Source organism: Cryptomeria japonica, chromosome 3 (genome assembly GCF_030272615.1).
Source record: "Cryptomeria japonica chromosome 3, Sugi_1.0, whole genome shotgun sequence".
Taxonomy (NCBI): Eukaryota; Viridiplantae; Streptophyta; class Pinopsida; order Cupressales; family Cupressaceae; genus Cryptomeria; species Cryptomeria japonica.
In genome coordinates, this window is record NC_081407.1 from 103,842,355 (window position 1) to 103,854,980 (window position 12,626).

At 39.8% G+C, this 12,626-nt stretch overlaps 1 protein-coding gene across 1 annotated transcript in view; it reads right to left on the minus strand.

Annotated features, from left to right (window-relative positions):
* Positions 1-12,626, minus strand: part of LOC131055729 (clp protease adapter protein ClpF, chloroplastic) — a 213,484-nt gene that overhangs the window by 109,718 nt on the left and 91,140 nt on the right. Inside the window, exon 7 of the mRNA XM_057990131.1 lies at positions 4,466-4,578. Within this exon, the coding sequence (XP_057846114.1) occupies positions 4,466-4,578 (113 nt within the window). The remainder of the gene's footprint in view (positions 1-4,465; positions 4,579-12,626) is intronic.

The window sequence follows — 12,626 nt, forward strand, 5'->3', positions numbered from 1 at the left end:
ATTGGGCTAGATGAATCATTATTACGATATAAAATATGGAAACACTGCAATATCCATAATCAGAAACATCCTTCGCCTATGTCACTAATAGCTGATATTAATCATAACATGAAAACGAAATAACAAGTTATGCCACAGTTCAATATGATCTCCAGAAAACCCCCGTGAATGATTGAAGCATTTTAATTTTCTACTTTAGAAGAACCCTAAAATCATACACAATCAACAACACATTGCACAGGTAATATCAAAAAGATCATTGATCGTTGATTCAACAAGATTTTGGAGCATACACAGTGGAGACAACTTGAAAATCATTGAAATTGATTCCAAGATACTTTTTAAATTGCATAGAATTTCACATATAAATTGCAAAGAAACTGAAAATAGGACATTAAAATGAACCAGTACTGTATTGTAGACCACTGGACTTTAGTATGAATGTTCACCCTTAGTGAAAATGCTTTTCAAAAACTCTGCAAGGCTCGAATAAACTTAAAAATATTTATCTACATACTCGACATAAGGCCTTGATTATCCTTTTATAGAATAAGGATGCAATAAGCTTCGGGCCTTTTCACTTCAAAAAGGCAGTGGGTAATCGCCTGACAAGAAAAAGACAAAAGACTTTTTGGATATTCTGATAGGAACAAACATTCCCTTCCTTCTCTCAACAGGTGGTAGTTGTTGCAGATGATCTGGAATCCTCCTTTTCTCACACAAGTTCTCTTATCAAGCTGGAGAATCAGATAACCCTACAGACCTATTAAATGCACATGGACAGACAGCAGCTTACGGTATCTCCTAAAATATTTACACTAAATAAAAAGATCTTTAGTCAAAATACTCTCTAAAAGGTCATATATTGGCCACCTAACTAAAACAAATATTCCTTTACATCCAAACATATCGAACAAACAAGGAAAAGCAACAAATCAAAAAAGGCAAGAAACAACAGTTAGTTTCTTGATTCAAAAATTCAAAAGAAAGAGAGAGAAGAGTTAAGAAGCTCCCAATCCATCTTCCTTGAGCTGCTGGATTCTCCTAATGTGTAATTGATAATCTTCATCATCAATTGTAGTCCTTGCCACTTCGACCCTTGACATTCCATTGTCAAATTTTGACAATGCATTAAAGTATGCTCCCAGCTTTCTCAATGTCGATGTTTCATCAGCAAAAGTATCAACCAGCATTGGATCCAAAATTGTTTTGATCTCTGATTTCCATTCTGATTTTGGTCTTAAGACCTTCCTGCCTTCTGGATCTCTTCTTTGTCAAACAAAACAGGCATGTGACAGGGTACCAAGGGTTGGAAACCAGATAGCTCTGACTTAATCCTTTTGGTGTACATTTTGTGAGTGATGAAGATCTGCTCCATCACATTTAGCTCGGATCTCAAACCAATCATGAACTCATGTAAATAAGAAGGTAAAGGCCTAACTAAGGCAACCTCCAATGCAATAACCATTCTCTTCAAGGATGACAAGGAGCAAGCAAGAAACCTCTGTCATTTCAGATGTTCTTGAAAAAACCCTAGGAGTTCCTTGTGCTCATCCCAAGCAACATCAAAATGGTCAAGTATACAATCAAATTTGAACTCTAACAGAGCCTCTATCATCTCAGTGACAGCTTTCTTTTCCATTCTTGCTACATCAAACCTTAGTTGGTCCATTTCATTCCTCATCCTTGAAATATCAATTCTAGCTTGAGCTAGATAATTCCTTAGTCCCATGCCTTCCTCAGAAGGATACTCCTGTAGAGCTGGAGGTTTGTACGTAGGCCCTGAAGCTGCTTCACTCTATCCCTCAGAATTTGAAGTTCCTCTTCTATCTTCAATGCCACCTTATGGGAAAACTTAGCTACATTAACTGACATATCAGTAGCTTCAATGGTAGAAGTGTCTGCCAACCTCTTGATAAGTAGACTACCGCAGAGTCTATCCATTTGTTGGGTGATTGCTGGCCTCCGTGTTACTGGATACAAGCACCATATAGCTCGCAGGTACAAATGATCACCAAAGATGGTTTCAAAAAGCAACTTTTGTGTTTGCTCTGGATTCATGCTCTTTAAATCAATGTTGTGCCTTCTCCTCAAGTTGTCAAATGCAATTGCAGAAGAAATATCCCAACCTTCCAAAAGATGTATACCACTCTTCTTAACAACTTGTCTTTCCATCTTAACGGTCATGACAGCCAATTGTTCCTTTGCATTCTTTAGGAGCTCCTCTTTTACTCTTAACCTCTCCCCCTCTTCCAAGTGTTCAAGCCGAATCCCATCTCTTCTTTGCATCTCATCCACAATGTTCATAATCACCAAATGTTGGAACTCCTTTGTGTGGATGAAGTTATCATCACTTATAAATTCTTCACAGGGATTAAGCCTTATATCTTCAGTGAGACCCCCTCCCAAATTGAAAGCATCAAGGGCCCACTCTTGAGAAGGGTCTTCAATTCTTACACCAAGTCTGGTATCAAATCTATGTGGAGGTAGAGGTGCTTCACCTTGATAATCAAACCCTTCATAAGACTGGAAAGGTATATCCCTTCCAAGAGACAAAGTGTGCAAAGGTGTTACTACTCCGGGACTCTCTAGGACAACGAGAGGCTACCCACTTGAGGAGGAGGATGCAACCATTGGCTTCTTCATAGCTACTTCAGCAAGTAGTCTTGGTGGTGGAAGAGGCTCTTGAGAAGGGGGTTGTGATGTCTCAACAGTGGGGAGAACAGATGATGATTCCTCAAATCTGTGTAGGTGATGGTGGACGAGAAGCCGGTCCAATGGGAGAACCAATAGATTGAGGTGAGGCAAGTTGTGTTGAGACTTTGTGCCAATTCAAGTTGTTATGTGACGACATTTTCTAGAGTTGATTGTGAATTTTGTTCTATTGTGAAAGAGGGATTTAAAGCCAATCTTGCAGACTTTGAGCTACTAATTGTATTTAGAGTTATATGTTTGGTTTTCAGATTTGGTTTTGCAGACTTTGAGCTGCTTATCATATCTGAAACTAGTGTGGAAAGCTCAAGCGGGAAGATAGCTTGTAGACTTTGTGCTGCTTCTATTTTTACGACTTGTGCATGTAAGGTGAAGTGCATCATGTCGTTAGACTTTGAGCTGCTAGATGTTGTGCTTGGTTAGCAGAAAAACATCTAAAAAGGTTGATAGGAGAATAGATAGTTGAAGACTTTGAGCTTTCTTTCTGTTTTCTCGTCCCGGGGAAGTGACGGAAGTCTTTGTGCTTTCATGGAAACTTTGCTTCCCTTTGTGTTCAAAAAATTCTACAAAAAAGTCTCATTTTTGTATTTGTTGTTATTTATTTCCAATTGCTATTACTTTTCTGTGAAGAGAAAAGAGTATAGTTTTTCTTGAAAGAAGAAGAAAGACTGTTGTCCCATCCATATTAGATTAGTTTAGTTTGTAGATAGGGGGAGCCTTCCCTAAATTAGGAGAGTATCATACTCACACACTGTGGCTGAAATCAAAATTTTGCACATTCCCCAGGTGTACAAAATTTTCAACCAACACATTGCGATTGCAAGACCGGCGGAAGGCTTTATGGCCCTAGGCAAAGATTGGTTACATGTTGGTGAAATTACTCCCCCTCTGCGCCCCTTCTTAATTTGGGGTGCTGACGAGGACAAGGAAGTATGTCGTTTTGCAGCCCAAATTGGGCTGGGTGAAATTAAGAATTTTCTGCAGACCCTGGAAAACAGAGCTCACTGTGAGGAAATGGAGGCAACATCACAGAGTGGGGACGAGAAGCAGGAAGAGCCGAAGTGGAACACGGGACATCCTCTGGGTTCGAAGAGTGCTGAGAAGCCGAAGAATACAGAGGTGACGGGCGCTTCTTCCAGCTGTAAAAAGGGTGGTGGCCGATGCTTCCACTGTGCAGGAGGCATAATATTTCTTTTGGAGTTTTTTATGCGTTGTGGTCCAGGTGGGCTGTTGCAGCTCGTCAATTTTTTCAGGTATCCCAGCTTGTGTCTCTCAGTTTGTAGCTAGTTGCATGAGTTTGGGTGGGCAAGTTTGTGTATGTAATCGTTTTTCTTGGTTTTGTTCTTGAGGATCAGGGGTGGTACTGCTATGTGTTTCATTTTCCCCTGCAGGTGGCAGTGGTTTTTTTGGTCAGTGTTGTTTCATATATTCGATGGACTTCTGTTGTTCATTTTGATGCTTATAGTTTTAATAAAATAAATTATTTACCTATCAAAAAAAAGTTTAATGAAGTTGGTATGAAGATTAGTTGTTATCAGCTCATTGTTTTCTATACTATGCTGCAAACGTATCATACTTTGTGTATGTTCTTTGTCATTAATGAGATCTGAAAGCATCAATCAGCAAAACTACTTCGTTGGTTCCACAAACTTGCAAACATATACTTCAAAAAACAAATCAGGATTGGACATTTCAGATATGGTGAGCATCTATTCTACTAAAACAAGCCTGACAACTGCAAATACCATCTTACCTGATAGAAAGGTTGATTGCGTCCTCTAGAAAGCTGGTCAATACATGCATGCTCAATCCAAGAACTTGACTCACGGCACAAAGGATCCATTCCACAGATCACAGCACGATAGCCTAAAACAAAAATTACAGCATTTTTTAACTTCCCAACACAACAAGAATCCAGATCAAGCTTTAATATGATATTTATGATAGAATCTTTCCTATCAATTATGTATGTGTTTGTGAATATCTGAGATTATATAAGGTATATGCCATTATAAATAAATTTATGAGAAACTGCAATAAGGATCAAATGTTCAATCGAGCATGCATATGTTGAAAAATGGCAATGTGGGAATCATCAAAGTGTTATTTGCAATCGGTTCACTATTTCATTTGCATCCATGCTCAACAAAACTGCACAATCATGTAGCTTTTTCAGATTTTAGATCATAAACAGATTTAGTTTAACATGAAAACTATATAGCCCATCATCCTTCATTTATTATCACACAAATTTCATATATGCTTTGAAAATTTTAAAATATTTTAAATAGACTGATATAGTGAAATTGAGGAAACACAATATGAGAGTATTTGCATGCATCATTATATGAGAGCACATCAAGAAACACAATATTTTCTATTCAGTTCTACTAGTTAATCACATCATTTGTTCTAGAGACAACTCAAAATCACAAGTTTATAATGGTATAAAACATAGACAATATCATATATTTTTTTGAGCGTGCCAGTCTATTATCATAAGGATTGGATTGCAAAGAAGTCAAAACTAGAATTTTTCTTTTCCAAAATTTTAATTAGATATTTATACTGCTAGCTAGATTTTTGTTTGCCAAACCACCAATGGCAATGCTGGAATCTCAATAAAAAGCTCACTTTTCTAAATAGGACATGCTCCACAAGAAGTTACACCTCGTAAGTGCTAAATATTAATTTACACAATTATCCTCCATGGTAGATTCAAGAGTTTTAATGTGATGTGATTAGTGTGAAACCATGCAGCTCACACCTTATCCATGCTTCAGCCAAACATTTAACCAAGCCCGTGAATACCCTTTTTATATGAAATTGATGGAATAAAATATGACCACAAGACTCCCTGTGTTGTCAGCAACCGCCTTTGAGAATTTTCTTTTTATTGGTAAGTCCTCCAATGCATTCCACAATACATCCCTCAAGACCAATCCCAGACCAGATTTTCTATTCTTTATGATTCATTTACAAAGCTAGCCATAGAAAATGAACATGCATGACCCTAGAAAGTGGTATGTATCCCAACTTCTATAGCTAGTTGAGCATATTTTTTGAAGAAACTAGATGAGAGGGTGGACAGAACATAATTTTGTCATCTTTTTTTATTACTCAAGAGTATAAGCAGTGAACCACGGGGACGCGTCCCCCCCATTTTTGGGCGCGTCCCCCCGTCAGAGACGTCTCGGGGACGCGGGGACGGGGACGCGACGTCCCCCGCCGTCCCGCCACCGCCACCCAAACTCTGCCGGGACGGGGAGACGTCCCCGACGCGGAGACGTCTGGGCGTCTCCTGGCGGACGTCTGGGCGTCTCCGTGGGAGACGCCTGGGCGTCTCCCTGTCCCTCAAGAGACGTCCAGGCGTCTCTCGAGGGACGGGGGGACGCCCAGGCGTCTCCCGCGTTCCCACGGGATTAAAAGCGCATTTTTCATTTTTTTTTTAAGTTTTTATGACATGTGCTTTTTGGGGGGGGTTAAGGGGTAACCTGTTGACGTGTATTTTGTACACAGCCTAACACAGAATAAAATACCTAAGGGTATCTTATCCTCTCTTGAGAAAAAGTCTCTAACTGCTGAAGATTCGCATAAAGGATCAGTTAGGATGACTCCAAGGTTCCTTTTAGTAGGGTCTCTACATGTGGATAAGCTCGCCGTGGTATGATGTGATTTGCTGGAATCACAAGGGGACTTACATTTGGTGATTGAATTTCCGATCTACTTTGCTAGAACACAAGCTCTCACTAACTTAGATTTGAAAAAAAATGAAAAAAGGATAAGGGCGAAGAGAGGATCTAATCCTAATACTAAGAATGTAGGAGCAATGACTTGATTTTTGATGAAACTCTAACTAGATCTTGTTTTGACATCAATGGAACATCTACACAAGACTAGTGCGATCTTCTAAGGGAAGCTTTATGATGTTCAAATCATCACCGCAGGCATAGATACCATCCAAGTTGATGCATATCAATGAAGAAGCGACAAATTGAAATTGAGCTTAAGCTGAACGATTCCAGTTGACTACACAAGGCAAGTCTGCAATCAACAAACTGCTAGTAGTATGGATATACGAATTCCACCATTAATCAATCACATTTCCTCCATTCATCTAATCATCTACCATCTAAGATTGAAGACTCAACAAGAAACCATGCAAATTGCAAGAAACGACACGCTTCACCATTACTTCAATGAAAATGGAGTTTGTTTACAATCAATGGCAACAATTTCTTGCCTTGTCCTCCTATTCTACTCTAACTACTATTCTATCAATTTCTAACTACTCTCTATCTTCTAACTCTCTAGCTATTGCTAATTAGCCTTTACAAATGAAATGCCTGGGCTTATATAGTGCCCACAATACAATTTGATGGCTTAGATCAATTCAAGATCAATGGCCAAGATTTTACAATGAAAACCCTAATTAGGGTTTGTTACAACCATTACATAACATTTAATGTTTGACCAATGATAAAATTGTATTGCTTGGACACATGTCCCTTCTAGAAAAAATCGACCAATGGATAGCCAGGGTAGGTACATCGAAGTTTGTGCCACCTTCCATGAGTTAAGTACATTGAATCTGGACATGCTGAGGTGGACCTCACTGATTGGAGACGTGATGACTGGGATGCCACCTCATCTGACACTTGTAGCTTGCTAGATATTCAACTTGATGTTGTTGAGAAGCTTGCTTTAATTAATTCATCTGGAACTATTTACTTCTTCAACGAGCCCTTTGTTCTAACTCCTTGTGTCCTTGATGTGCAGGATGATGATGTACCTCGCCTTGGAACGTTGGATTGAAAGAGGTTGCCCATGTCCTTACTTGATCGTCCTGGCGAAGACCGTCCTGGATCCGGCTTGATTTTCCTTGAAGAGATCTCCATTTGATGCCTACACAACATTTCAAAATTAGTACCATGATTTTGCAATACATAACATGAATTAGATAGCAAATTTTAGGAAACTTAATGATAAGTCCTTTATTAATCATTTCCTAAAAACAACTGAGCTAAGGGAAAACAAAATTTCAAAATTTAGGGCTATGACGATCAAAATTCAAAATCAAAACAATAAATCCATATCGCCATACCTCTCTTGAGAACTAACTCTAGAATGCAAAATAAAGGAATTTGCCTAGGCAAAATCAAAATTAGATGGCTTCAACGTGATCTCCTTTAAATGAACGATCCCTTTATCAATTCATCACCCTTGAGGATATCTTTGACATGGTCTTTGGCAAGTTCGCCCAACTTGAGACTAAGCTCGCACTCCTTTGATGATGTCTGCACCCTCCTCTTGAATGACAATTTCGCACCTCCTTTGTATTCTCCAAATCGCATGCTAATGAAGGATGTTAAATGATGATTTGAAATGAATAAACCACCTTCCCTTTATAGGCACTTACCTCTCATCATTATTTAGGCCGACTTTTGTAAAAATAAAGCAATTATAAACGATTTTTTAATAAATAAGAAAGGCCGACCTTCATAAAACAATAAAATACCAAGCGCTCTATAATAATTAATTAATTTACCATCGTTTTTAATTAATAAACTTCGATTTTTTTTACAAGGCAAAAATTAATTAATATTTAAATGCAATATTTAAATGCTATTTTTAATTAAATTTTCAATCTTATCGAATTTTCTAGCATTTAAATAAATTCAAAAATGTGTTTGAGCGCCAAAATATTTTGAAGATGGAAAGATACGTACCTCATCGCCCTGGTCCCTTGGAGAGGGACAGGAGCGATCCATCAACTTTGTCTTGATCCTTGCATTTTTTACGTCCAAAATCTTCATCCTTACGTTGGCATTGCCATTTTCGCTAGGTCCTTCAAGCTTGATTGACTTGTTCTTGCAAATGAATGTCCTTTAAATATGATATTGCCCTGGTCCCTTGGGGAGGGACAGGAGCGATCTTCATGCTTTCTCCTTGATTTTGCATTCTTTGACCTCCAATCTCTATCATAGGCGAAAAATAACATTGTTTCTTTACTCCACGCTTGCTCCACTTGATTTTTACAAGGCATATTTGATGTTAAGAGGAATATCGCCCTGGTCCCTTCCTGAGGGACAGGAGCGAATTAGATGTCTTGGTGCAAATCCTTCATCTTTGGCAATTTTTGATGCTTTGCGCTTGATGGAGATGTCTTAAAACGTCTTCACCACCTTGTTCTTCATCTTGGAGTGCCTTGAATTTGGAGGAACGACAATATAACCATTATATCGCCCTGGTCCCTTGGAGAGGGACAGGAGCGATCCTGCTCTTGTGGGCTTCATTTTACTTTATCACCTTCAAAATTTATCTTCAATGGTCTCGCCATACTTCATTTCATTCATTCATGCCTTGAGATCGGTTGTAACTTGGCAAGAAAATCATCTATAACAAAAATCGCTCTGGTCCCTTCCTGAGGGACAGGAGCGAACTAAGCATTTTGGTCCTTTGATGGCATTTGGTAATCTTCAATTTATCTTCAATGAGTTCATTTCACCTCCTTCCTTGCCTTCAAACATAAACTTGACTTGATCTTTGCCCAGATCGTACCTTATGAAGAATTTCGCTCTGGTCCTTCAGTGAGGGACAGGAGCGAATTTGACCCTCTAGGCAAAAACTTCATCATTTCATTGTTTTTGATCAAGTCTGGATGCTCTATCATGCTCATTTCGTCCTTCACCATGCCTTTGATGTCTCAATTCGTCCAAACACGGTCAGGAATAGCTCAAATAAGTATTTTCGCTCTGGTCCCTTGGAGAGGGACAGGGGCGAAATTCACTCTGGATCCTCAGTGAAGGACATGAGCGAAATTTGACTTTTCGCACTCTCTATCAGGATAATTTTTATGGAATATAACATTTAAGTATAAGTGAGCTTATACTTTAAGTTATATTCCATATATACTTTCAGGATGTTTGAGAGTGGTTTCAGACCTCCAGGAGTTATATTGCAAAATCTAGTTTTTGGAGGTTTTTTCAGTTTCCAGACTTAGTCAAATTTCAGGGTCAGGACATTCCAGACTTAGCCAAATTTCAAGATCAGGACCTCACTTAAGCCGGACTTGCTATCCATGTGATCACCCCGACAGCACTCAAAATGCAAAGGCTAGCTAACAAAACCCTAAAAAACCTAAAGAACAAACCCTAAAAAGCAAAAAACATGGGTCCCCATTTGCAATGGGGCGATGTGTGAAAACGTCACAACATAACCCTAATTGGACGTGGGCCCCACCCTACCCCCCAAAACAACACAAAAACATGTTTAGTTTGGATTTCACTCTCATTATGCAAAACTGATTTTTTTTCCAGCAGCTTGAAGAGGAGGAACAGCTTGAAGAAGATTGATTGAAGGGCTGAGAAAAGTGACTACAAGCGTGATAGGAGCTAGAAGAAGCAAGAAGAAGAGGAAGAAGAAGATTCTTCTACATTTTGGAGAGATTTTTCAAGCACAAGGTAGGGTTTTTCAACTTCTTCTTGTTTTTTTTTTGTTTTACTTTCTGATTTTCATTGTTCTATGTCATTTTTGGTTTTTTTAATTTTTTTTCCCTATTCATCTTAAGACTCAAAATGAGATTTGATGTTGAATCTTGAGGGCAAAATGATTCATCATTTTGCCCTCAAGATTCAACATCAAATCTCATTTTGAGATGAATAGGAAAAAAATTTAAAAATATATTGTTAAACAAGGCTGATTTTATTTTTATTTTTATTTTTATTTTGTGAAATGCAGTGTCAATTTGAAAATTTCACAATGAGCTCCCAAGGCACGAGTGAAGATAACATGGAAATCCATTCTCATAGTGAGAATGATTCAGAATTTGAACCTGAAAATGAGGGGGGTGACCATGGGGCTGATCCTGAAGCCCAATCTAGTTCTATGGCAAGTGCAGCAGCTAGTACAGGTTGCCCTTCAGAGTTGTTGGCACCATATGCTAGGGGTCATTTTGATCCTAAGTCTCCTCTAAAACAGTTTGCTTCACAAATATCAGTACAAGGCACTGCATCACATTCAAGTGGGGGAACAAGGAAGTGGAAGTACAATATTTGTGACAGAGAATGGTTCGGTAGCATTAGCAGGGTGAATGCACACTTTCTATTTTGGAGAGGAAAAGGCGTGAAACATTGTAAGTTTTTGGAGGAACCCAAAAATATACATTACAGAATTGAGTTTAACAGGCTTTGGGGGGTTCCAGATGACACAAATATTTCAATGCCTACTACTTTGTCTGCTAGGGCATCACTTCACGACAGCCAGAATGTGCCAGTGCCACATACTTATCATGCTTCGCAGGCGGGAGGAATGATGTTTGGATCTCCATCTACTTCCACTTCTACTGCTGCCAGGGCTGGGAAACGTAAGTTGCATACACCACAGAGCAACCCCATTGCTGATATGTTTAATGTGCAGCTGAGAGATGAGATAGATGAATCCATTGGCAATTTCTTCTTTGCCAATGGCATTCCATTTCATGTTTCACGGTCTCCTTATTATAGGAAGATGATAGATATGGTGGCCAAGGGAGGACCATCTTATGTGCCACCAGGGGAGACGAAAATGAGGACCTCGATCTTGGATAAAAGCTATTCCAAAATCAATATTTTGATGGAGAAGATGAAGGCATGTTGGGTGGCATCGGGGTGCAGCATAGTTATGGATGGGTGGACGAACATTAGCCATCGTCCACTCATCAACGTCATGGTCACATGTGCAGAGGGCCCATACTTCCTTAGAGCAATTGATTGTACAGGGCATCGCAAAGATGCTGATTTCCAGTTTCAGGTCCTCAGGGAGGCTAAAGAGGAGGTTGGGCCACAAAATGTGGTCCAAGTAGTGACAGATGCAGCCTATGTGTGTAGAGCAGCAGGGAGACTCGTTGAGGCAGCCTATAGACACATTTGGTGGACCCCATGTTGTGTGCATGCCATGAACAATGCACTCAAGGACATGGGGAAGATTGACTGGATTAGAGGAGTGGTCACCGATGCGAGAGATGTGCAGATGTTTATCTGCAACCACCACATTTCACATGCACTCTTCAGGACCTTCGTGAAGAAGGAGTTCTTGAAACCAGTTGAGACTAGATATGCATCCTATTTAATTCTCTTGGAGAGAATGATTGAGTTGCAAGAGGCATTGCAACTCATGGTTATGACTAATGAGTGGAATAGGTGGGCTGAGGCCAAGACAGAGCAGGGGAGAAGGGTGAAGGAGATAGTGAAGAGTGATGTGTTTTGGACTGATGCGAAATACATTGTCTCCATCATTTCTCCAGTATTCCAGGTGATCAGATATGGGGATGGGGATGCACCTAACCTTGGAGAGGTGTATGAGTGCATTGACTCTATGCTTGGCCAAATGAGGGCTGCTGTGCGAGTGAAGGACCCCTCTCTAGCATTCTACAATGAGCAAATCCGGCCTATCATTCAGAGTAGATGGGACAAGTTGAACACTCCTTTGCATATGGCTGCCTTTGCCTTGAATCCTAAGTGGTACAAGGCTAGACCGGGTAGAACGACACCGATTGAGGATGATGAGGTGAAGGCAGGTTTCTTTAGGTGCATAGAGAAGATGTTTGATTCCAGAGATGCCGGCACAATGCGCACTGAGTGGGGAAGATTTGCCACTCTTAGAGGTTATTCAGATGCAGCAAAGATGGATATAGACATTATGGCATAGGAGGACCCACTTTTGTGGTGGAAATGTCATGGCCCGAAATCTTTGACCACCACTCTAGCCATCCGTCTGCTATCCCAAGTTTCCAGTTCTTCAGCTGCTGAGAGGAACTGGTCTACATATAGCTTCATCCACTCTCTTAAGAGGAACAGACTTACCTCTAAGAGAGCAGAGAAGCTTGTGGCTATACACAGTGCTTTGCGTCTCATTGACTGCAAGACACTTATGTA